Source organism: Misgurnus anguillicaudatus, chromosome 8 (genome assembly GCF_027580225.2).
Source record: "Misgurnus anguillicaudatus chromosome 8, ASM2758022v2, whole genome shotgun sequence".
Classification (NCBI taxonomy): domain Eukaryota; kingdom Metazoa; phylum Chordata; class Actinopteri; order Cypriniformes; family Cobitidae; genus Misgurnus; species Misgurnus anguillicaudatus.
The window spans coordinates 8,569,105-8,596,960 of NC_073344.2; the positions used below are offsets into that span (position 1 = coordinate 8,569,105).

General features: G+C 35.2%; 1 protein-coding gene and 1 long non-coding RNA gene across 2 annotated transcripts in view; one reads left to right on the forward strand and one right to left on the reverse strand.

Moving 5' to 3' along the window:
* Nucleotides 1-3,849: 3,849 nt before the first annotated feature.
* Nucleotides 3,850-27,856, reverse strand: part of adcyap1r1b (adenylate cyclase activating polypeptide 1b (pituitary) receptor type I) — a 46,091-nt gene continuing 22,084 nt past the window's right edge. Inside the window, exons 4-14 of the mRNA XM_055212882.2 lie at nucleotides 16,203-16,313; nucleotides 14,932-15,032; nucleotides 14,027-14,124; nucleotides 11,856-11,988; nucleotides 11,358-11,511; nucleotides 11,199-11,259; nucleotides 11,017-11,086; nucleotides 10,811-10,902; nucleotides 10,577-10,706; nucleotides 9,841-9,882; nucleotides 3,850-5,726 (exon numbers count right to left, since the gene is read on the reverse strand). Of these exons, the coding sequence (XP_055068857.2) occupies nucleotides 5,538-5,726; nucleotides 9,841-9,882; nucleotides 10,577-10,706; nucleotides 10,811-10,902; nucleotides 11,017-11,086; nucleotides 11,199-11,259; nucleotides 11,358-11,511; nucleotides 11,856-11,988; nucleotides 14,027-14,124; nucleotides 14,932-15,032; nucleotides 16,203-16,313 (1,181 nt within the window). The 3' untranslated portion in view covers nucleotides 3,850-5,537. The remainder of the gene's footprint in view (nucleotides 5,727-9,840; nucleotides 9,883-10,576; nucleotides 10,707-10,810; nucleotides 10,903-11,016; nucleotides 11,087-11,198; nucleotides 11,260-11,357; nucleotides 11,512-11,855; nucleotides 11,989-14,026; nucleotides 14,125-14,931; nucleotides 15,033-16,202; nucleotides 16,314-27,856) is intronic.
* On the forward strand, nucleotides 18,510-21,409 carry LOC129426259 (uncharacterized). Its single transcript, XR_008638359.2, has 2 exons — nucleotides 18,510-19,592; nucleotides 20,006-21,409. It is a non-coding gene; the product is annotated as an uncharacterized lncRNA (long non-coding RNA).

Here is a 27,856-nt window from a genome sequence, read left to right on the forward strand (position 1 = left end):
CTTAACAGCATTGGGGGGTTGAATAATTTTGAACACAACTGTATATATATATACATATACATATACATATACATATACATATACACATATATATATATATATATATATATATATATATATATATATATAAATTTATGGTTAATGCTTTTATTATGCTTTAAAGTTTAATAAAGTATACAGAATGCTTTAAAAATAAACCATGAATTCAAAATTATAAGAGACTGTGAACTCAGAATACAGTTTACCTGTCACTGAAAAAAAATCACATGTATTTGTTAATGTTTGTTTTTAATATTGTATTGTTTTTCATTCAGCTTGTGAAAATTTTATAGGTGCCTGTTTAGATTACAACCTCTGCTGTCCTAATAGCAAGAGCTGTCTCTATATTCACCCACCTGCCTTAACGGAATCTGTTATGAGATGTGTACTGGTTTTGTTGAACTTTGAATGTGTTAATGTCTGTGTTATGTGAGAGACATATTATTATAAGCACTAGTAATAGTGATGTCACTCTGATGCCCCCTAAAGGATGTAATTTAAAATGCATTTTTAGCAGTTCTGTAAAGAAGTAAAGCAGGTGCATAATACTGTATAATACCCACCCACAGTGTCATCGTTTGTAGATTTGTTGCAATTGGCGGTAAGCAAAAATACACATTGATAAAAATAAGGTTTTGGGTACACCAAATTATTTTATATTTTTAAGGTAAGTGGTTGCAATCAATTTATTTAAGCTACATTAAAACAAAAGATTTTTATTTTATTTTACTTTACTACTATTTTTTGTTTAATGTAGCTTAAATAAAGTGATTGCAACCACTTACCTTAAAAAAATTGAGTAAATTAAATGAATATTTTTTTTAAAAATGACATAATGACGACCGTAATGCCTACACTGTAAAAATAAGCTGCAGTTATGCAGCTGGTTGCCAGTAACTTACTGTAGAAGATAAAGACTGGAAATGTTTCATGTTCATTTAACTTTGAACAAACTGTTGCCAGTAAATAACATAAATGTAAAATCTACAGTAAGTTGGCAGCTAGTTGCCAGTTATACTGTAATTTATACAGATTTTTTTTTACAGTGTACCGTCTTTACTCTCTCAGCTGTCTTTAGTGAGGAATAATTATTATTAGAAATTTTCTGCTTAACATTTTAAAATTATTTAATGGTGTTTCAGAAAACAATATTCTATAATCGGCACAAAGAATTGCAATACATAAAAACATAAAATGCCAACAATTAAAAAAATACACCATAAAATATAAACAAAATACACAAAAAAACTATTTACAAATGTAAAAACATGATTAGTTGCATTATGCTGCAACATTGTGTAAAACATTCAAAAAGATTACAAATCTACGCCCAATAAAAATCCTCTGATATATTAGTATTCTAAACACTATTATTCGGTGAATGATGTGCTTCATGTGGTTTAAAATAAGACAAACACTCACAATTTCCATATGTAGTTTGCCTTAACCACTATTTCCATTAAAGCAACATTGAATATACTATACATCTACGTATTATATTTTTTTCTACAGTACATGTTACTTACACATTTACACACGTTTTACATTTACAAGAGAAAGAACAACAAGAAAAGCATTCAAATCTAATTATCTGCTTGGGTTTAGTTAATGTTAAGCCAGCAGCCTATATATGTAGGACAGAGACAATCATTTTGATGTAGTTGATTTTTTTTTATATTGATGATTGTTGTAAGGTTAAAAGTTGTGCAGGTTATCTGGCTTCCAAACCCAGGTGAGGCCTGGGTAGATTTCAATGGTGACCTGTATGAGGGTGGTCTTGTAAAATAAACGTATGTGCAGTACAGTGAATTGTTAAAACAAACTTTCAAAAAACCTGAAAACAACAACAACAAAAAAATGAACCAAGTTACCTGGTTGCCTTAAAATTTTCAACAATATTAGTTGACTCAAAAAAGTTTTTGTCAACTAATATTTTAAGTTGAATTAACTAAAATATTTAAGGCAACCAGGTAAACTTACTTTTTTAAAGTTGAACCAATTTTTTGGTTCAGAGTGTACTGAATTTATTGAGAAATCCAAAAAGAGTGGACATGGTTGTTGGCCTTAAATTTAGACTAGATTATACTAGATCTCTTTTTTTTTTGGTGGTGGGACAGCTGTTTTTTTCTTCAAAAACAAGAATACTACTGCACATCAATACGATAAGCCACCTACTTTTGTTGTATGCTTTAATGCCCACAAATTACAGAAAAGCATGCATCGTTTGCAGCGAATCTGAACTTTACATTTAAACATCACAATGCAGAGAAAAGTTTTTGTGTTATTTTAACATTTACACAGAAAAGTACTCATAATCTCTGCATTAAGCATCCACAGTGTATCGCTCCAGCATCTTTACTGTTATAACGCTGAGCAAAGTGTAATGCTTCACACTGTTATTAAACAAGAATTACAGAGAATGATATACAGAAGTAGTGAAAATGCAAAGGGCATATTTCATAATTATTATTAAATTATTCATATTTTTGCTCATCGCTTCATTATAAATCTTGGACAAAGGGTATATCAGGTTAAAGTTCAGATGAATTGTGTAAACACTGAGCTTAATCATTCTGCATAATTCTTGATAGCTTATGGAGTTACTAAAAAAATCTATTTTGTAAATAAATAGTGATCATATAAAACATACCTGTATAACATATTTATAATTATGTGCCTTTTCTTTTTTTCCAGTTATGGTATAAAAACAAGGCATTTTGTTTGTGATGGATCCATCTAAAAACTATAATCACAATGCTTTACAAAGATTAGATCTAAATATAAACAGTTTGTTAAATAAATTTGAAAGTAAGATGCAGCATGTCTCATTTAATCATTTTCATTAAAACGTACATTATATTTAAGCAAATTACCTACATTCCCTTAACTATTGGAGTTCATCAATTAACACAAAAAGCAATTGCCATTTATTTTTAAAGGAATAGTCCATTTTCTTAAAAGAAAAAAGATAATTTACTCACCACCATGTCATCCAAAATGTCGATGTCCCTCCCCGTTCAGTCGAGAAGAAACCGCGTTCCTCGAGGAAAACATTGCAGGATTTTTCTCATTTTGTTGGACTTTAATGGACATCAACACCCAACACTCAACTAAACACGCAACAGTTTTCTCCAACGGAGTTTCAAAGGACTATAAACGATCCCAAACGAGGCACAAGGGTCCCATCCAGCGAAACGACCGTCATTTTTGACAAGAAAATAAAAAAATATGCACTTTTAAACCACAACTTTTCGTCTAGATCCGGTCCAGCGCGACCTAACGCAAATGCGTAGTGACGTAGGGAGGTCACGTGTTACATATATAAAACGCACATTTGCGGACCATTTTAAACAATAAACTGACACACTGAACAGTCCTCTTTCTCAACACTTGTAAACACTGGGGCGGAGTTTCGCGTTCATCCTCTGTGACCTCTTGACGTCATGACGTATTGCGTGAGGTCACGCTGACGCTTTCTGGAGCAGACCTAGAAGAGAAATTGCGGTTTAAAAGTGCACACTTTTCATTTTTCCTGTCAAAAATGACAATCGCTTCGCCAGACAAGACCCCCATGCCTCGCCTGGGATCGTTCACAGTCCTTTGAAACTCGTTGGAAAAAACTGTCACGTGCTGAGCCAAGCGCCAAGCGTTGGTGTCCATCAAACTCCACCAAAATGAGAAAAATCCTGCAATGTTTTCCCCAAAAAACACAACCCCCTCTGGACTGAACAAAGAAAGACATCAACATCCTGGATGACATGGTGGTGAGCAAACCGTCTGGATTTTTGTTTTAAGAAAATTGACTATTCCTTTAACATTAATGCCTTTTGTCTTGTCGGCTCTGATGAACTCTTGTTTTATAAGCGTAAAAATTAAAGCACTTTCAAGCAGGGATGCAATTTTATGTATGTTGTAGCATAACTTTAAAATAAAAAATGTCTCTTTGCAAAAAAGGCACTTTGAAGAAAGAAAAAAAATAATGAGAATATTTGAATATTTTCAGTTTAGTGACATCAGTTGCAAAGACTTTGCCAACGTGTACGGCAGGTGCTCTCTAGTAGGGGTAAAATACAAAAAAACCCTCTTTGGAATCTTTAGTGCTATATTTGTAAATGTGGTATCTGTGGTATCTTACTAGTAATATTAATTTCATGACATCAAATTACAAAATGAGCAAAAGGTCAAATAGTATCAGAAAATTCGTCTGAATATTTTCCTTTAAAAAAGTTTTACAAAATTTGCTTAGTCGATTAAATTATTCAGTGGTTTAGGTGATTTATTGTAAAGATTCAAAATTAATTTTTCATAATCATTTTCTTCCTCTAAATTCACTGTACAAGACCCAATAACCACTGTCTGTTGGGGAAATAGAAGTCTTATACCAAACCTATACCCATTTTACCCAATTATAGGTAAATATGCCAAATCTAGTGGCATGTCTGTTGTTGCATTGTCATATTTTAATTGACATTTTCTGTAATAGCGGCTGTTTAAAAAACTAGAAGCGCATCTAAGCACATTAAAAATTAAATGAGGAATCCTCTTAAGAAAACAAGTGATGTAACACGTGAGGTCATCAGGTTCCACAGGAGAAAAAATCTGATCCAACCAACCAACCAGAGTAGAGTATAAAAGTCTCTTTCAGCCCTTCGACTGAAATGTTCAGATTGATGTTTAAGCCTTATTTAAGGCTGTGACTGAAGCCCAGAAGTTTTCAATCCTCCTATTAGAATGCTAAATAGGTCACATGACCATGTGCACTGTACTGCTCCCAAAAAACATCTATATACCTGTAAAGAACAAATCTCCCAAAAAAAATCATGGCATTTATCATTTCTCCTTAGACTTGATTTTTCTGCATATAAAATATTTACATGACTTTGACATGAGTCTGTGCATCAAGATTCAGGGACTGATTAAGTCCTGTGGGAAATTTGTGGTTCGTCCTCCTTCAAAAACTTTTTCATGTCACATGTCCCTTTACCACAACACCAGCTATAACTCTCTTTATCTTCTCCATCTGTATCCTCAGAGATTTTTTAAAAAAATGTATCGTATTGAGCATAAACACAAGTTTCACAAAATAGAAAAAGCGAAACAGATTCACTGTTGGTATGTACAAAGACATCCACCTTGTTCTTCATTACCCGATCATCAGTTACTTAAAACACTGTCTTTCAATGGATTCATCAATTTCTATAGTACACAGCCTGTGGCCTTAGATTCCAATCCTTTTAGATCAACTCAGTTCATAGCAAAAGTATCCATCATTGTTTGGCACACAATAGATCAGTGATTGTGAGCTCCTCAGATTTCCATAGCAAAGCCTGCCCTCTACAGACCATCAATGTTCATTACACCTTTATCCAACACAATACAAACCCCAAAGATGAGGAAACCTTGCTTGGATTTTGATGTAGATTATTATACAGATGCAGTTTTGAGGAGTTTGGTATTCAGTCTGCACTTCTGAACCGTGTGTGTGGTCTTCTGAGCTCTCATGTGGCCGGAGTTTCAGCCTGCAGGCTGGACATGCGAATTTGTGAGCTGCTTTTGCTGAGGATGGAGAGCTGGGTGCCTCCGTTCACGCCACTGCTGGCCAGGGACGGATGCCTGTGCTTCATATCCACGGCGAAGTAGCGGTTCACCGTCCAGCTGCGCCATTTCCGTTTGATTTCTGACTGCACCTTTAGAGAGAAATGTCAAATCTGATTGGATCGCAGATAGATATCTTTGGATCTCTTTCTGTTCTCATCATGAATCTTAATTTGAAAATCAGTATCGTTAATAAATTATATATTTGGCAAGTGTAATGAGTACTGCAGTAAGAAAAAACTTTATCTTTTGTAATCAGTATTATTGTCACTTACAAAATATCGAAATAAATATTTTTTACAATTGCAAAAGTGCAGTATATGTAACTACAATAGTATTTATATGTGTTTTTAATAAATAAAAAAAACACCCTTACACTCAGTAAACCTCCTTCCTTAAAAACAATTTCTGAATTTTGCTAGAAGGCTGCTGAATGAAACCAGGTTGGGCTACCATTTCTTGATATTGAAGTGATGATGAAATGGGACACATACTGTAGTCTCCAGTTTCTACTTACTTATTACAAATAACAAGACCTTTACGGTAACACTTTACTTGATCGGGGTGTTCATAAGACCATCGGCCATGACACCTTCATAATCATGATATGACACGTGTAAGGAGCTTGAAGAAGAACATGAACATGAAGGAGTTATGCACGTTTATGACATCTGTCATTAAGTGTCATTTGTTCAATTATGTCATTTTTAATGCAAAGATGACATTGTTAAAGATGTCTTTGTTATGACTTGACAATAACCAATACATCTAACTTGCCATGACAACTTGACATAATCTGAATTTGTCATTAAAATGTCATTAAGTGTTAATACTCTGTCAAATTGTTTTATAACAACATCATGAATATTCTTCAGTTCATAATGTTTTTTTGTTTTTTTTTAGTTTTTCCAAGTGTTAGAGAATAATATTTATAATAATAATAATTAAAATGGATAATATGATATTTTATTGCATTTGGAGACCGATTTACCTAAAATTATATGAAAACGTTGCAGCGATGGATCCATATCGCTGCAAAAACAGTTAATTACATTAAATTAATTAATTAAATATTTTGTTAGCTTTTTCTTCTATGTCAGATAATTGCAGAACCCTTTGTGTGAGGAAGAACAAGTTCTGTTACACTGTCAAAAATAAAGGTACAACGCTGTCACTGGGGCAGTACCCTTTCAAAAAGGTCCTAATTTGTTCCATTTAGGTACAAATATGTATCTTTGAACTGCCAATATGTACCTTTGAATTACTTATATACACTTTTTGGGTACAAAGGTGTACCTTTTTGAAAGGGTACTGTCCCAGTGACAACTTTTGTACATTTATTTCTGAGAGTGTTGTTGTCAGTTTTTTAATGTATTGTGTAGATAAAGTTAATTATAACTTTTGACGTGTCTGTTATTTAAACTTATTTGACATTGTATTAACACTTAGGGCCCTATTTTAACGATCTAAGCGCATTGTCTAAAGCGCACAGCGCAACGTCTAAATGGGCGTGTTCGAATCCACTTTTGCTAATTTAACGACGGGAAAAATGGTTTGTGCGCCGAGCTCATGGTCGAAAAGGGTTGGTCCTATTGTAATGGGAGTAATTAGGGCATAACATGCAATAAACCAATGACAGTCTCAGCTCTCATCCGCTTTAAAAGCCTGTTGCGCTGGCGCTATGTCTAATCCCTATTTAGATGACAGACTTTGCAAACTGAAAAACTAAGCGGAGGAAGAAGATTCCCAGTTTAAGATTAATGTTAAATAATTGTGTTGTTCTTCACTTGTATTGAAATTGTTATTTTTTTATTAAAACCTTCAAAAATTGTTTTCTTTTAGTCATGGAAGTAAAAAATCAGGCTTTTAATTGCTTTAAATGGCTATCCAATATCATAAAAAAATAATTTACAAGTATGTAAGAAAAGGTTTGTACTCTAAAAATACTTTATTTGTAACAAACAGAAGATAAAGAATTTACAAGCGGCTCTCCGCACGTTTCAGCACTTGGAAAGCGTTTTTTTTAAGCAAAGAGTTTTTTTAAGCATTACTTTAAAATGTTTCTCATCTCACCATATCCACAGGTACAGAGTCATCATATACAATAAATTCGTGAGGTAGCATTTAAAAAAAAAAACATTTAAAAACAGATGCATTTGTTTAAAGCAAAGCATTTATTTACTTACCAGGCTGCAGGTGAAGCAGCCTTCTAACGTCTCATAATCTGTCCTCATTTATGTCCAAGAGACTCAATAATAATATTTTACATGCAATCCTTTAATCTTTCATATTTAAAAGCGTTTTTGTGCTGCTGCGCATTCATGTGTGTGATAAGCAAACCCGCGTTGTCCTCCCGTTTATAGGCGCATATTACTAATGTGCTCTTTAAATAACAAAAAAACATATTGCGCTGATATTTTGTCGGTCAATGGCGTAGTCTATTTTAGTTGCGTTAAAATATCAACGCGCCAACAATGTCCCTGAACACACCTCGTTTTTAGAACAGAACGCCCATGGGCGCAAAAGGGGGCGCAAATGCATTTGCTATTTAAACAACGTGGCGCTAAACGTGAAAATTATAATTGCGCAGGGTGGAAACTAGCGAAAGACACTTGCGTCGCGCATTGTGCTGCATTGCGCCGGGTGTAAGATAGAGCCCATAATGACATTTTAATAAGTTTAATTTGTACCACTGTAGTTGAGGTAAAGAAAAATATTCATGACACTGTTATAAAACTATTTGACAGAGTATTAACACTTAAAGGGACAGTAAGTAGGGTTTTATTATTCAAAATCAATGTCTTTCATAAATATGTCCTTGTTGGTGTCAAATGACCTCTGCCAGTGACCTGACTTTTCTTTGTAAGCTTAGAATTGTCACGATCGGTTAAACACCGGAAAGTAGAAACAAAAGGATGAACCCAAACGCAGAGGAATTGTATGAAAATATAACTATGAGTTTATTTACAGAAAATAAAAGAAACACCCACGATGGGGTAAAACAAGGAATAACAAAGTAATGTGATGAAACACAAATGGAACAAGGGAAATAACTACACAGGTCACAGGATACATAAACACTGACTTCGACAACGCACGCACACCACACAGAGAACACAAGGGCATTATAAAGACACCACATCAATGGGGAACAGGTGAACATAATTAATCACTTAAGACATGAGTACATAAGGGAGTAGGGTAAAAGTGACAAGACACTGGGAACACGTGTCACACATACATGATGTGAAACAACACGTATTCCCACGTAAACACAATGCTGCCCTGACCTTGCCCTCAGAACATAGACCTGAACCTATACTAAGGTCTGGCAAGATCACGACAGCAACAAGACACCGGAAACATGTGGAAGCCACGCACACAATGTGATTCCACATGCCCCCACACAGAACATAATACTGCCACGGTCCTGTCAGATGCACTCAGACCTACATCTAGCACAGATGTCTGACAGGACCGTGACAAGAATTTCTTCTCTTTATTTACATTGAATGGGTAAGACCAAGGAGGCTTCTATGTCGTTCTGCCATACTGATAAACTATAATAGCAGGGTGGCACAAAAAGCACTAGCCTATCAACGCGTTTTCATTCAGAACACGTGAACCAGCTGAAACGGACACGGAGATTCGTGATTACATAACGGCTACTGTAGTTGCAACACGCATTTGGAAAAGCGAGGCGCTAGAGAGCACTATTTGTTTGAATGCAAAATACAATTTCACCACTAGATGGGGGTAAATCCTACTTATTGCCCCTTTAATGACATTTAAATGACAGTTGAATGTAATGTTAACTCATAAAGCTAGGTAGTTTCTGAAGTTTGATAATTATTCTGCTATGTCATGTTTATGACAGATTTATGACAAGTTATGATGTATTGGTTTATGTAAAGTTGTCATAACAAAGACATCTGAACCAATGTCATCTTTGCATTAAAAATGACATAATTGAACAAATGACACTTAATTACAGTTGTCATAAATGTGAACATAATCCCCTTCATGTTCATGATACGTGTCATCTCATGATTATAAAGGTGTACTTATGCACACCCCTTCAAGTAAAGTGTTACCGACTTGCCTAAAAAGACAGGGATTGACATACACACTGAGCTAAAATTTCTATCTTGGACCTAGTGGTAAAAATAGGACATAATTATTTTTTATCGACAAAGAAACACTTACTTCTCCATTGAGAAAGCAGTAAAGGACAGCTACTACAAAACCCTAAAGAGAACAGAGGATGATGGGAAAAAATGTAAACCATGAAAAAGTACTGTATTAGTAGATATGCAAACCTAACAAAACAGAAAAATGAAATGAAAATGTATTACTGTAGTGCTTTTCACAATTTTGCACTGCTGCAAAGCTAAAACATATTTGTTAAGACAGACAAAGTAAAACAAAATATAATTTAAAGGTGCAGTGTGTAATTTTTAGAAGGATCTCTTGACAGAAATGCAAAATAATATACAAAACTATATTATCAGGTGTATAAAGACCTTTCATAATGAACCGTTATGTTTTTATTTCCTTAGAATGAGACGTTTTATCTACATACACAGGTGCAGCCATGTTTCTACAGAAACCCCTAACGGACAAACTTTTTTAATAAGTTGTCTCCAGCGATGACATGTTTGTCCGGTGGCGGCTACCGTAGCTTCTCCGTGTGTTTCAAAAGCAAGAGGTGAGCAGTGGACTGAGCCGTTGGTTGCAATTCGCAACTTCACAACTAGATGCCGCTCAAATTTACACACCGCACCTTTAATATAGGCTAGATACATTTTTTATTATTATTTATATTTACTTTTTTTAAAAAAAACATTATAGTATACATAAACACCAGAACAAAAAATAAACATCTTAAGTTCCGTTGTATGCAACTACATGACCCGTTTTAAATGAAAAGCTAGGTTTTTACCTGAAATGAGCCAAGACCTAGTTCAAACACAAGTCTTTCTCTCTTGCTGACATCTTCTGGTGTAAAAGCAAACACAGTATAGTGGATTCCAAACAGAGGAATGAGGAGAAGTGTGGAACGGGCCAGACGCCTGTCAATCACATCAGTGAACTTCACATGAATATACTGATGTTCATTTAAAATAAATATAAATAAAACCAATTTGTAATACAAAGTTATATATATAAGACTAACAGATAAATGCTGGATTCATTCCCTCCAACATCTGGAGATTGAAGCTTTTGCACCAGGATTATAATGATGCCAATGAAGAGTAGAAAATTAATCTGAATGTGCATAAAAAAATAAGGACATCTTAATTATAAAGCTGCACGGTTAAAAAAAAGTTTAAATACAATATCTTTAATTGTATTGTGTACAGTTAATGTTTTATAACATACCATGATAGAGGCAAGAACAGGACCCTTGATAACCCACCAGATGGCAGCATTGTCATTAATGTCCCAACACCTGCACACAAAGTCATTGTTCTTAGTCTGATGTTCTTACAATGATTTGTTTAGAAACAATATTAACTGTTAATATAATATTTATAGATTATATGAATAAATCATTTATTTACCCAATGTTATCAAAATGAGCTCTAAGGACAGCCCAGACTGTCACACAAATCGTTGGAGTACCTGAGGGAGAAAATGTGGGCAAACATATGAATGTAGGGAGTCTTTTCAGTTTTTTATATAGTAATAATATATGTATGTTGGCAAATTTTATATCTCACCCCATCCAATAATGGTGTACCAGTAGAAGTATCTTTTTTCGGGGAAAAATGTCTCAACAAGTAGTGTGAAAAGGTACAGGCCCTCTATAAACAGCCAAAAGTAGTTTGACAAAACGCAACAATGGAAAAATACCACCACCGCCTTGCACTCCATCTGCAGAATAAGGAACAAACCTTTATGTCTTTGTGATTTTGACGACCCATTGGACAAGCTTAACTACATTAAATATACCATGACCTAAAAAGACAACTCACTGGAGAATCATACTGTTCTACAGTATAACATTTAAAGCACATTTAATATGTTGGCCAAGCCAAAAGGAGCTGCGGTGACTAAAGAGACCTCATTATCTAAAGCAAATGAAAGCATATAACAGCTACACAGATGTGTCAGTCTGAAACTAATTCCTTTCACAAAGCAATGACATGGGCGAGCCGGAATGTTAATGGGTCCGTCACCATGACGGACTGTGTATGTGTGTGCGTGTTGTGACTCACGGTGTGCATGAAGCAATGGTTGCTGTCCTCCTCTGCATATAAAATGCCGTCTTTAATAAAGACTGCGATTGCCCTCAGGATGAAGGATACAAACAGGTTCATATGAATAAAGTTCCTGGTGCAATGTAGTTTCCTGGATGTAAAGCCAATAAAAATGATTACAAATGATACAAAAACATTTACATTAATAAAACAGTTCGTTATAGTCCTTTGTTCTGATCGGTCGATTTCCGATAAAACACAGCTATGACCGCTGCACCCATCCATTCTGTGTATCACTGTGTATCACCATATGAAACATTCTGTTGCTGTTCACAGTCAGTCAGGGACTGTGTTTTTCAGCGGAAGGAAGGCATTTAGTGATTTTACTTTAGAAATGTACACATAAATATTTGAGTTACTTTTTAAAAATATACTTTTTAAATAATGTACTGAATTAAACTGAACATATTAATGTAGTATTACGCAATCTGTGCGCCTGAGCGGAAACAGTTTAAGTCAGAAACGGAGATGGCAGACCAGAGCTTGAGATTTTTGCGATCATAAAAAACACCTGCAAGGCCTGAAAGAGATCAAGCCTAACCCAAGTAAGAAAAAGTAACGCAAAAGTAACTTAAAAGTAACGTAAACATTACTTTCCATGAAAAGTAACTAAGTAACCCAATTAGTTACTTTTTTGGGGAGTAACTTAAAATTGTAATGCATTACTTTTAAAAGTAACTTTTCCCAACATTCTGTATAACAAACATCTCTTTTCATGCGCTTGTCATTTCAGGCAGAGATTCCGCACAATGTAGGGGCAGGACGCTTTAGCATCTAAAAAGCATTTGATTGGACAGGAAGCTAAAGTGTAGATTGACGTCATAAAAATACTCGATTTTTTTGAGCGCAGTATGCTTTGAATGGTTATATCTTTTGGATGCGCATTTCATCAGCGTTTTGGACCATACCAGCTAATATATATCATTAAGCCTAACATATTAACACTATAAAGAAAAAAGTTTCATTTTGATTTCATGGGGACTTTAAAGGGACATTCCATTTTTTTGAAAATATGCTTATTTTCCAGCTCCCCTATAGTTAAACATTTGATTTTACCGTTTTGGAATCCATTCAGTGGATCTCCGGGTCTGTCGGTACAACTTTTAGCAGCTTAGCATAATACATTAAAACTGATAAGACTATTAGCATCGCCCTCAAAAAATGACCAAAGAGTTTCGATATTTTTCCTATTCAAAACTTGACTCTTCTGTAGTTACATTGTGTACTAAGACCGACAGAAAAATTAAAAGGAGTGATTTTCTAGGCCGATATGGCTAGGAACTATACTCTCATTCTGGCGTAATAATCAAGGACTTTGCTGGCTGCAGCAGGTGTAGTGATATTACGCAGTGCCTGGAAGTAGTCCCCTTAGTAACTTTCAATAGCAGGGGATTATTTTCGCATACTGCATAATATTATTGAGTCAAGTTTTAAATAGAACAAATATCGAAACTCTTTGTTGATTTTTTAGCGCAATGCTACTGGACTAATCAGATTCTATGGATTGTGCTAAGCTATGCAAATGGATTCCAAAACGGTAAAACACAAATATTTAACTCTAGGGGAGCTGGAAAATTAGCCTAGCTCCGCCCTCCTACGTGCTTCCGCTTAATTTTCATTTCGCTTCAGTACTACGTCTGGGACTGCTGTGTAGAGTTTCGTTTTCTCCTTTGAGTTAAAGTACGTTAATGGCAGCGGAGAAAGACGTGAGAAAAGCTATTCGGTCCGCTGTTGCAAAACTGCCGAATATACAGAAGTTAATCCTGGAGCAAGAACAATGTTTGCTAAGTTTTGTTGGTCTGATCATTCGGACTTGTTGTTTCTGACTGGTTTCGGCGCATGACATACGTCACGACCAAACGTTAGCGATTGGTTATGGCAGATTCAGAGTGACTCTGGGCAGATCCAACAGTTTTAAACTTCAACATAGGACCCTCCTAGAAGTAATGCTTTGCAATGGAGCGTGCCCAGACTCTCTGTACAAATGAAATTAATGTACAAGAGTCTAGTTGGACCAGGCTACTGGAAAATGAGCATATTTTCAAACAAGTGGAGCGTCCCTTTACGGGTATAATAATGGTTTATGAAATCTTCCACAACTGTCAGGTTAATCGGAGGTAAACTCTCACCTGAATCTGCAGAGAATGACCATGGCAGTGGTAAGAGACACCAGTGATGTGCTGTAGCCCACAGTATACAGAGCCTTTACTGACACATAGTAGATATCCTGCTCGACAAGGAAAGAAAATATACAGAGCATCATTGTTAATTATTTAATTAACTTAGAATTAACTATAGCTGCACAATATATTTGATTTATTGAAATATTGGACATGTGCATACAATATGCAGATCACAAAAGTTTACAATAAACTGAAAAAAGTTATCACAAGTTATCACATATAGCATTTTCTTTATTAATATCATACAGCCCAGCATTTTCACAATACACTGTAAATACATTTTGCTGCCTTGAAATTATAGTACAATCACATTGGCTTTACGAGTCATTACAACTTACTTTTTATGTTTTTACGTTAGCAGTTAATAATTATTTTAAGTTTCAGGAACTTAAAGCAACACTATGTAGTTTTTTACCTTTAAATAATGTCTGTAAAATTATTTCAGTGATAGAACAACTTTTAACTGGACAAATTGTACTGTTGCTGCAACCTGAGCAGCCTCCTAGCTGCTACAAGCACACTCTGAAAGTGGTGGTGGAGGGTAGAGCACACAGCCCCGCCCCTCCCCCCACCTGAAGAAGAGTGTCTGATACCAGGCACTGTTGCGCTTTTTAACCACATGGGGGAGCTGTAAATCATTTTTACATGGAAACTACATAGTGTTGCTTTAACACTGCATGGTTAAAATTAAACATAAACTGAAGTCAATCTGGTTTTGCTTAAAAAACAGAAGGCAATCAAATCTTTTTTACAGTGTACTGTACGGTTTATACTGGATTCATTCATTTATTTATTAGTCAGAGATTGTAAATAATTCAATTAATAGAATGACAAATTTTAGAGATACTTACTGGGTTTGTTCCATTGTCATTAAAAAGGCAAACGTCAACATAGTGAGGGAACATTTCCGACCAGCCATATTCTGTGCAGTTACGACTCACCTTTCCAAAGTCTACAAAGAAATAAGCAAACAATAAAAATTGTCAAAAATTACTTTCACAATAAAGACATAAAAACTCATGTTTTAGGGTAAGAGGTAGATTTTTAGTTTCAGAAATCCGGTGGATGGTAACTACTAAGGATGCACCGATATGGAAATTTTGGCCGATACCGATAACCGATAACTCTTTATATTTGGGGGCCGATAACCGATATATATATATATGTATATATAGGCCGATAAATATTCATATTATTTTCACAAAGAAAAACTCCCAGACCGCGGACATCTTGTCTTTGCGCTAGACTAGCATACTCTTCTTAAGCTTGCAACATGTGTCATCTTTGTGCGTTATCACAAAAAGCACCAATCAAAACTCCACATCGCCAGCAATGAGCAAGTGAAGTGGTTCAACAAACCAAAATAATCCATAATTTATCGGCTTTCATTTATCGGCCTAATTTTGCTATCAGACCGATAACCGATAATATTAAAAATAAGCAGTTATCGGCCGATAACGATATGTTGGCCGATATATCGTGCAGCCGCTGCATGCCATTATAAAGGTATCTACATGATTTTAAATGGAAATTAAAAATCATTTTCTCACTCTCATGTTGTTACAAACCTTATCATTTTTTTTCTGTTTTGATGAACATGAAGGAAGATATTTTCAGGAATGTTTGTAACCAAACCAATTATGAGCTCCATTCACTTCTAGGAAAACAAAAATTCTATGGAAGTGAATGGGGCTCATAAATGGTTAGTTACAAAATATCTCCATTCGTGTTCATCAAAACAATGACATTTATACAGGTTTGTAACAACATGAGTAAGTAAATGATTTTTCATTTTTGGGTAAACTATCCCTTTTAGTATATTGAAATGCCGGGTCTTTTATATAGTTAAGACATTGAAAGATTGGTGGCCGAAGTCAAGAGTGGCACCCATGATGTGCCTCTATACTATTTTTAAGTCAGCTGCTGAAACTCACATTTACATTTACAACTAAGGGGTTTTATATTTGACAGGGTTATGTGCAAATGGTCCTCATTTTATGATCTTGTCAACAAAATTCTGTGCTTCGTATAATTACTTAAAAGTTTTATTACACCTTTCTTCAAAAGGCCATAATTGCAATTGTTATATTTGGCTTGGCAAGCACTACAAAATAGTACTCACCATTGTTTTCTTCGCCCATGAAGTCAAATAACTCAGGGCAGGGCATCCAGACCACCTGGCCAATTCTTGCCGGCTGCCAACAGGTGAGATTGTCCCACATCCATCTGCAGACTGAGGAAATAAAAAGACATCCAATACATTAAAGGGGTTGTGTCTTTATCTCCTCATATATTGTAGATTACAAACATTCATTACCATGGACATTCCCTTGAATATTGGCTTTAAACAACAAAAAGTCTTATAAAAGTGAAATCAATTGTTGTAATGTGAATGAGTGGGTAAAATATTTATTTTCATCTTTTTGTAGCAAACTCTAATTTGCTACACATCTAACAAATGTTTAGAACGTGTTCCCAGGCCTTATTTTAGCAACTTCTAAAAAATATTTTTATCTACCATGCATAAACATACAGTAATTTACTTAAAAATAGAAACATGTTACTCGCATATTATTGTAGCACAGATTGTGCTAAATACAATATATGTGATATTAGCCATTAATATGTTTTAAGCCACTGAAAAAAAGACCAAATGTAAGAGCATGTCAAAACTTTTGCAAAGTTCCAAAACACGCTCAGACGCCAGAGGGTTACTTATATAAAGTATAACACTTTAATAAAAGACTGCCTCTCATAAGCAGACTCAGTCAGTGAATGGACTGTGAACGTGATGTCTGAGGCTGTGACCCAGAGTTCTGTAATAGTAAGACTCTGTCTCTGAACCAGTTTATATTGGGGTATTATGGCACCTGAGAATTGAACAGCCTAATTTAAGATATATTTAGGTGTGCTACTTGACACATACAGTGATACAGTGGAAATCAGTAAAGATGACAAGTGACAGAAGTAGTTCTTTATCTGTTCATAAGGAAATTGATGGAGAGCTCAATAAAACAATGCCACAGCATTTCAATGTGTGGGTGATTCTCACGAAACCATTGAAACACCACGGCACTAATGATTTTAGCTTTAAAATGTGTAATATAGTAACATTAAAAAGCATCAGAATTAACACAATACTGTGTTCTACCTTGCACAATGTGTGATTTCAACATAAGAATTTATAATTGTAAATTTTATCTCATTTTCTGCTGAAATTCTCATTACCGCAATGTGTCCGGCTGTGTTTGAACATGCGTTATGTTGTAATTTAATCAAATTAACACAAAAATATTAAGAAAAAAATAATAAATGGATGTTTTGCTAGACTACTTTAGATGACAGAAAAAATATTTACTGAATATTCATATATAATAATAATGAAGAAAAATTAGGAAAATGATGTGTCCATGCCTGATGTTCTCATCCCCCGCAACACTTTTTGAGAACAGTTTAAGCACACATACAGAATTTTAATAAAGTTTGATTTTGAGTGACCAAGCACATGGACCAGTTACTTCAAGATGGCTACCAGGTAAGATCATTTTTTTACAGTTAATTTGAAATATTGTCTTGTCAGAATGCTTACACGACATTTTGATTATCATTACCGCAACAGATGCTTATAAAATGTTAATTTAATTAATAGAAGCATAATACTTTGATTTTAAATGCATGTGCAGAATCTCCAAATTATGTTCTTTCAGGTTTGTCATGTCATTTTGAAAATATGTCAGTGTTGATGTTTTCTGACTGTTGCGGTAGCGAGATTTTTTAGGACTAATTTTTTAAATTATGTTACCAAAAGTGTTAAATGATAAGTAAAAGTTTTTAAATTAATGTTCCCATTTACTTCAGACTTTGTTTTTCAATGTCTGGTGGGAAAAAAAGTAAATTTAAGCAATTTTTACATTTTTATGCTTGACATTTTTAAAACCAAGTTTTCGTGAGAATCAACCGTGTATATTGTATAATAAAATCCATATATTGACATATATATGATTATACCAAATGCATGGTAAAAATCAGTTGTGGCGGGTAACATTATATAATCACTTGCCAATTTGGCGGGTTACTTTTTATAAATTATGTTCAATCGTTAACTGTAAAGCTCATGCAAGCCAAATCTGCACAGTTTTAGCTCAAATGGTCATAGTGGTATACTAAATACAGCATTATTTTGCAGCATCTGAGCATCTCTGGCTTACTTGAACACACCCGTCAATACGCAACAAACAACGCACGGTAGATTTAAAACTCTAACATAGTATTATGCCGATACTTAGCTGGGTTTACTAACCCCGGTGTGAAAAGGAAAGTCGCCCTAAACAACTAAGGAAACCAAGAGAAGAAGAGCAGAAGTTTTAATACCAAGTGGCAAACTGGACGTGCATGACTCGTCTATCCGTGTCTCAATCAGATCCCTACCCACGTAGAAGGTGACGTTCTCGCGACCTTTCGCAACGTTCCCTAAAAGTTCTCTAAAGAGGATGAAAAGACCTGAACCTTTAGAGAACATTAGGTACATTCCTAAAACGTCCTTTGTTGGTTATAAAAGTCTTGCAGTTCAAGGTTCCTCATGTGACTTTAGGGGGACGCCCGAGACATTTACAGAACATCCCCACATGGTACTATTTTGGTCATATCATAACGTTCCTGATATGACTGTATGATGACGTTCCATATTGGTTATCCTGTGGTCACATAAGAACGTTACAGATAGGACACCTGCGACTTTAACAGAACATTCCCACATGGTACTATTTTGGTCGTATCATAACGTTCCTGATATGACTGTAGGATGACGTTCCATATTGGTTATCCTGTGGTCACATAAGAACGTTACAGAAAGGACATTTGGAACATTAACAGAACATTCCCACATGGTACTATTTTGGTCGTATCATAACGTTCCTGATATGACTGTAGGATGACGTTCCATATTGGTTATCCTGTGGTCACATAAGAACGTTACAGAAAGGACATTTGGAACATTAACAGAACATTCCCACATGGTACTATTTTGGTCGTATCATAACGTTCCTGATATGACTGTAGGATGACGTTCCATATTGGTTATCCTGTGGTCACATAAGAACGTTACAGAAAGGACATTTGGAACATTAACAGAACATTCCCACATGGTACTATTTTGGTCGTATCATAACGTTCCTGATATGACTGTAGGATGACGTTCCATATTGGTTATCCTGTGGTCACATAAGAACGTTACAGAAAGGACTTTTGGAACATTTACAGAACCATCCTACATGGTCCTCTGTTGGTCGTATCATAACGTATTATGTTATACTCTCTGAATATAATGATGTAGATTGCAATGCATCTTGGAAACAGTAGTCAGTTAACAGCAAATCGTTCAATCCGCTTTATGAAAAGAACTACCTTTCCCATAATGCAACAGCTTACAAGAGGACCCGGAAGTCACATGAAATTCAAACTGCCACACTTGACGACGCGTGATCTTTGTTTTGTCTTTATATAATACTGTAAGGTAAGTTAAGATACTTTTCTTTTTAAATAGATTTCACTCGTTGTTCTACAGCGAGTTACATAAATGTTTTTTCTGTTTATTTGCTATTCTTTTCTGTGATGTTTTTTATTTCTATGTTAGGCTATATATTCTTATTTGCCATTTAAAGTATAATGATAAACATGCAGGCTTACAGTGAGCTAAACAATTTTCATAAAGAGGATGTTAAAAAAATCTTTAAGATGTTCGATCTTTACAAAATAAATTAATGCTCAGCCCACAAAGAAGCCAACCAAAGATCAAATGATTTGTGTACAAAACAAAAAATCAACACTTTTTGGAAATACTTTTGTAAAGGAATTTAATACCTAAGAATCATAAATTAGCGTTTGTCTTACAAAAAAAATGTAATCATTATTGTGCTTTGTTTGCAGAAGTCATGTACCACACATTGTCAAACCTGAAGAAGTGTATCTTCCTGCAATCTGGGTAAAGAAGGTGTAACTTTAACACACATTATTTAAAAACATAAGAGTCATGTTCATTATTTATCTTTGTGTAATTTGATTTAAATTACAATATTGAATGTATTGAATTTGTTAAATTTTGTATGAGGTAATTTCTTGTATGGGTTAATTTGCCTAATATTAGTATTAGATACAAAAGCACAAGTGTTTTGGCTTAAAAGTGACAGCATGTTTTAAAAATGTTTCAGGTACTGGGGCTTGGATTGTTTGAAGTAGTAAAGAATAATGGCAAATAATGAAGCAGGCAATAAAAAATACTTGACCAAGAAGTTTTGGAGCTTAACATTTTTGTAGTTTGTAATTGCTTTTTTCTTTAAGTTGGTAATTTGAAAATCTTTCTGGCAGTCTGAAATCTTCCTACATATTTTTTTCACATCTCGATTTGAATGTTAAAAATCTTAGTTCTTGGATTTGTGATGTTTTGTAATATGTGTTTTTGCCCTTACTTATGCATTTTATGTAAATATATTTTTAACTGGATTTGTATTTGTATGCTCTTATTCTGCAGGCTCCAGACCTGGGGCCTATAACATGAAGCTGGTTTAGTTGGTTAGCCAGCTTTGTTTAGGATTAGTTTGTGCAAATCCTGGGTTTTGGGTACCATGAAAATAGCTTTTACCAACAAGGCCTGCACATTGGCTTGGTTTTGTCAACCTGAAACTAATCCTGTAACCCTGAGTTTGTTGAACCATTTTCATGGTACGGGCCCCTGGAGATTGAAGTTCCTAAAGGTTGATGTTTATCAAGCTTGTGACCTTATCACATGGTGTTATTTTTTTACATTTATATATCTAATACACATTTGCACATCTGTAAACATATATTTAATATTTTGTGGGCTATTTTTTATTTTATTTAACCAGTTGTTGTATATTGAAATATGTTACATTTTATGCACTCCAAATGTAAATGTTTTGTTTTAATTGCATCTTTATTGTTTAAAACAATTTAATTAATGTGGGTTTTTGTTAGCTTTTATGTTATTCTTGTATTTTTTGGCTATTTATTTGTTTTTGTTTTTTATTATCCTTCTGTTAATTTGCCAGATTTTGACCTTCTATTTGTTTTTCCTGTAATCTCACTTCATTTGGACTTCATTTCCCATAATCCTTTTCACTCTCTCACCTGAACTGTGTATGTTATTATCCTCACCTGACAGTCATCCCCCTCATCACTCCATTGTCTAAATACCCTGCTTTTCCCTTTGTCTAGGTCAGTTCTTGTTTATAGTGATGTGTTGTGTGTTTTGCTGTTTACCAGTTTCCATGTTCCTTGTTTTATATTAATTAAAGATTATCATTTTGGATTCATCATGATCTCCATCTCATCCTTTATCCTCCACCACACCAACCGTATCAATTTCACAGTATAATTATATATTGTTTGAGTTATGGCTATGTTCTGGGGGTTCTGGATAAGTTGTGGGTGAGTCTCAAATGTTCTGGGAACTTTACTAGGCAATGTCCTTAACACCAGCGGTGTCGTTCTGGGAACGTAAAATTTCTACATAAAATATGGTTCCCTTAACATTTCCAGAACGTCCTGAATGTTCCGTGAAGGTCTGCCAAATAACGTCCTTCAACCTTTTAAAGAACTCCACATCACGTCAGTCTTGGAACGTTCTGGAATCTTTACTGGGCAACGTCCTTAACACCAGCGGGGTCGTTCTAAGAACATTATGGGAACGTAAAGTGTACATAAAATATGGTTCCCTTAACATTTCCAGAACGTCCTGAATGTTCCGTGGAGGTCTGCCAAATAACGTCCTCCAACCCTTTAGGGAACTCCACAGCACGTCCGTCTCATAACGTTCTGGGAACTTTACTGGGCAACGTCCTTAACACCAGCGGGGTCGTTCTAAGAACATTATGGGAACGTAAAGTGTACATAAAATATGGGCCCCTCAACATTTCCAGAACGTCCTGAATGTTCCGTGGAGGTCTGCCAAATAACGTCCTCCAACCCTTTAGGGAACTCCACAACACATCCGTCTCATAACGTTCTGGGAACTTTACTGGGCAACGTCCTTAACACCAGCGGGGTCGTTCTAAGAACATTATGGGAATGTAAAGTGTACATAAAATATGGTCCCCTTAACATTTCCAGAACGTCCTGAATGTTCAGTTGAGTTCTGCCAAATAACGTCCTCCAACCCTTTAGGGAACTCCACAACACGTCCGTCTCATAACGTTCTTGGAACTTTAATGGGCAACGTCCTTAACACCAGCGGGGTCGTTCTGAGAACGTTATGGGAACGTAAAATTTCTAGGGGGGTAGAGCCCAAGGCGCTCGGGCACTGGTAAGGACATTGGGTCACTATACATTGGGACACTTGATTACTTATTTTCCGGTGACATGCTTATAAGCATCATGCAAAAACAACATATCTCTGACTTATTAATTTATAAAGTTATAAAGACAGTGCTAGTACAGCGTTAAGTTTAAATAAATCAGTTAAATATATAAATATATATGTAATGGAATTTGTTCGATGCTTTATTTGATCTTCATTGTAGTGTGTTAATTTGCTTACCTAAAAACGACAAGTGAACAGGACAAGAATGAAAAAGTAAGGAAGGAGATGGCAGGATGACAGATTTTTGTTTGAATAATATGCAATTCAGATTGATAAATAAATGTTTATAAATAAAGATGTGACATAGTTAATCCAGCTATTTCCTTTCTTTCTAGAAGTTCTAAATGACCCGTAACTTAAACATTTAGGGCTCTATCTTACACCCGGCGCAATGTAGCGCAATGCACGACACAAGTGTCTTTTGCTAGTTTCGACCCAACGCAATTATAATTTTCACGTTTAGCGCCGCGTTGTTTAAATAGCAAATGCATTTGCTCCACTTTTGAGCCCATGGCCGTTCTGGTCTGAAAACGAGGTGTGTTCAGGCACATTGTTGGCGCGTTGCTATTTTGAGGCAACTAAAATAGACTACGCCATTAACCAACAAAAACCTGCTCTAAAGTCTAAAGTCAATGCCGCAATATGTTTTTTTTTTGTTATTTAAAGAGCGCATTAGTAATATGCGCCTAAACGGGAAGACAACGCGTGTTTGCTTATCACACACATGAATGCACAGCAGCACAAAAACTTTTTTAAATATGAAAGATTAAATGATTGAATGTTAAAGATTATTATTGAGTCTCTTGGACATAAATGAGGACTAATTATGAGACGTTAGAAGGCACAAAGAGCTGCTTCACCTGCAGCCTGGTAAGTAAATAAATGCTTTGCTTTAAACAAATGCGTCTGTTTTTAAATGTTTTTAAATGCTAGCTCACAGATTTATTGTATATGATGACTCTGTACCTGTGGATATGGTGAGATGAGAAACATTTTTAAGTAATGCTTAAAAAACTGACGCTGTCCAAGTGCTGATCCTTGCGGAGAGCCGTTTGTAAATTCTTTATCTCCTGTTTGTAACAAATAAAGTATTTTTACAGTAAACCTTTTTTTACATTCCGGTAAATAATTTTTTGATGTTATTGGATAGCCATTTAAAGCAATTAAAAGCCTGATTTTTTACTTCCATGACTAAATGAAAACGGGTTTTAAAGGTTTTAATTAAAAAATAACAATTTCAATACAAGTGTAAAACAACACAATTATTTAACATTAATCTTAAACTGAGGATCTTCTTCCTCCGCTTAGTTTTTCAGTTTACAAAGTCCGTCATCTAAATAGGGAATAGACATAGCGCCAGTGCAACTGGCTTTTAAAGGGGATGAGAGCTTAGACTCCCATTGGTTTATTGCACGTTACGCCCAAAATACTCCCATTAATCATAAAAAAATTAGGACCAACCCTTTTCGACCATGCGCTCGGCGCACAAACCATTTTTCCCATCATTAAATTAGCAAAAGTGGATTCGGACCGCCCATTTAGACGTTGCGCTGTGCGCTTTAGACAATGCGCTTAGATCGTTAAAATAGGGCCCTTAGTATTCAAATTGGCTGGTGAGCAAAAAGTTATATATTTATGATTTTTTACACAAAAAAGGCAAAAATCTCTATGTGCTGTGATCGTGTTTGTGTGTGCGTGTATGTATGAACATCATAACTTATTCATCCCTTTATCTGTTTTATTTGGATGAAAATGATTTTACGCCAAACTTGGCATGTAAGTCTTAAGCATCTTATCTTATCAAGGATTAAGGGCAAGTTCATGTCGGGAGGATATTGCGCAGATCTTGATTTACATGGCCAGAACAACATCTCTCTAAAGTGTTTTCTATACGCTCATAGTCATCAGCTCTAGAAGTACTTTCTTGCAAAGTTTTTACCAAAACAGAGGAGGTCTAATGTGGCATTCCTTTTGCATTCTGGGAGAATAATGGTCGCACACAGCACTCCTAATAAATGGTCCAAGTGTACACATCAGATAATATACAGGAGGGGGGACTTCAGCCACCCTGTATGTCGTCTTAGCCATCTTAAAATTAATAAGTCTATCAAACTATCAAAGATATTTTTCAGAAGTTTTATTTAGAAAATAATTTATTCAAATATAACCATTTTTGTATTAATAACATCCACACTGTCATAAAACTGTTAAAGGTGCAGTGTGTAATTTTTCTTCTCTTGACAGGATGTCTTGACAGAAATGCAAAATAATATACAAAACAATATTATCAGGGGTGTTTAAAGACCTTTTTATAATGAACCATTATGTTTTTATTACCTTAGAATAAGATGTTTTTATCTACATACACCGAGGGTCCCCCTACGTGGAAGTCGCCATGTTGTGCCACCATGTTTCTACAGAAGCCCTTAATGGACAAACTTTGTTTACTAAGTTGTCTCCATCGTTGACATGTTTTTCCGGTGGCGGCTACCCCGTAGCTTCTCTGTGCTTTTCAAAAGCGAGGGGTGAACATTGGACTGAGCTGTTTGTTGCAATTTGCAACCTCACCACTAGAAGCCGCTAAAATTTACACACTGCACCTTTAAGAGTAAAATAAAATGTATAACTGTATTGAAAAAATTAACAAAAATGGCATGTGCATAATAATATGAAACGCGGTGTAGATGATTCGACTATCAGGCGACGATATAAAAGGTTCAACAATTCTGATTCGAATATGTATTCCTAAAGTTATGTTACATGACCTACACTAGTTCTGGTAAAGAAAAAAAATCTTTGTCTTGATAGACACTTATTAAAAAGCAAAATGGATTTGTGGTCAATTTTAGTAAAGAATGTTTTCCTGTTTTAAAAAAGTACATGGCATTCAGAAAGTAATAAAGTAGATAGAAATTTACCAAATCTGTAATCTTTACTTTTACTGTTTCAGTAAGTGTACTTTTATGAGCAATAAAATAATTGTAGGCAATCATGTTATAGAGGTATAGATGAAATGTGTAAGGGTTAGATTGTATACAGTTGCTGGTTTGCGGTGGCAACACTCCATTGTTTACTGCAAGTCTGGGCCTCAAACTTATCCTGCTTAGGGCCCCCCAGATTTACAGAGCCGGCCCTGTTCCTAAAGTAAACTTTGACTATACACACACACACATATATATATATATATATATATATATATAATACAATAATAAACAGTAATAAATAACTTGTATACCTCTATAGCTGTTTACGAGTTTTGGTCACGATTACTACAACCGTGTAATTGTTTATTTTTTACTTAAACAGTATGGGACAGTAATATATGTATATGAATGTATTAATGCTAATTGATATAATAATACTGGTCCCAATTTATTAAAAGGCATCACAATGCTCTTTTCACATCATCACTGAGGGCTAAACCCCCCTAAGAATGAAATCCTAGAACCACCACTGATATACAGTGCATAAATTTAAGTGACATAGAGTTGACATTTGTTCCTTGGTGGTCTGAGTAAATGCAGCACATCTGTAATAACAAAAGCCTGTGAATTATCACTAGAATGAGTGTTATTGGACACAATCTTTTTACTAAGTGTTAACAATGTTCTCATTTGTGCCTCTTGTCTTTCCTAAGGAATTTTAGATCATTTAGGAGAAATTTGATACATACACGAGTAAGGTCCCTAATAATTCTAAAAGAGCAACCTCTTAATATAAGGTTAACATCAGTCTTCCTTTCTTTGTGTGGATAGTATTATACTCAGCATCAGAACAGCATAGAAAGATTTAATGCAAATAACAACAAAGACATTACTATACAAGCAAACACTGCATTTGAAGATCAAGAGTCAAGATTCTTAATACTGTAGCAATAAACTCCATAACTACATTATCTCTGTAAACACAAAGAAGCAAACAAATGAAATCAAATTCTTTGAAACTGCATGGATTTTAAAACCAATTCTTTTCCTGGAATACACTGCAACACTCACAAAAAATAACAGATTTTGCTCCTAAACGCAGCTGTAATTACTTGTGTAAATTGGACACAGATGCGTAATTAGATCAAAGGCAGAGCTGTTCGTCCTTTTACTCTACAATTTTTCAGATATATATGGTCCGGTACACACTGCATATTTTTTGGTTGTCATTTCACCTTTTAATGTTTAATCCTGTTCTGTACACACACAGTTCAGTAATTTACACGACTGACAACCGCATTCTACAACCGAATTGACTCCCACAAACTGCAGGTAGTGATAACCGCATTTACAGAAACTCTGCATAGTGTGTACCTAACCGAACTGAACAACTAGTAGTTAATAAAGTGTTTAAACTCGTGTCGCCATGGACATGACAGATCTCTCCTCTGACAAAATAAATGCCTAGACGGGCGAAAACGTCTTTTGTTTGCGCGGTGCAGAAAATGACAGAGGCACGATCGTTTGCTGAATAATGTTGCCAGATCTTGCACGAAAAAACAGCAAACAAGAAAAATCTAATAATAAACCAAAATAAATCTGAATGCTTTACCCCAAAGATCAAAATATTGGTACCGGCACCTTTACACTTTAATAACACCAAAAACAGTTGTCGAATCTAGCTACATTACATTGACTCCATTGGGGTCAATGTAGCTAGATTCGCCAACTGGACACAAGCTGGGGTCTGATCAGCCACAGCTGGGTCACCTGGATGAGGGTGTCTGATGTTGAAAGACCCGAAACACCCAATCATTCCAGGAACATCACTGAAGATGTGTCCAGTAGCATCAGTGGATGTATTTGCACAACACACTTTAATAACACCAAAAACTGGATCGCTTCATGAGCCAAAAGCCATAAACGGTTATGTACAAAAAAGACGAGGACCTGGCAACACTGCAAGACTGTGGAGCAGCTTCACAAATGCAAACACAACGCCAAGACGGAGGTTTATTGCAAAGCATAACACTTTTAAATTATTTTGGTCAAAGCTGTGAGTGATAAGCATGCGAGAACGTTGCTATGGTTATCTCCGTGTCAATCATCACATTTTCACGAGTGAGTCTTGCTACGTACAGACATGAATAATGAACATTAGGGGATCCACTCCCGCATTTAAATGCGGTTGTCACTCCCAAAAGATTGCAGTGCGTATGAGACCTATATATCACCATTCCAGAAAGGAGAAGAATGTTTGGCAGAATTATTAAACTTGACTATTTTATAACCAGTCATGAGTCAAAGAGCCAATTTTTGAATTACCAAAATAGGTCCAAGAAAATTTGGCAAAATAGCGGGATAAAGATGCATCTTTGTATCCCATACAAACTGCAGATAGAGAGTTTTCTGCAATCTTCAGAAAAACTGTATGTTATTGATGTGTTTACTTTCTTTTCAAAGGCAGAGTTGGACACA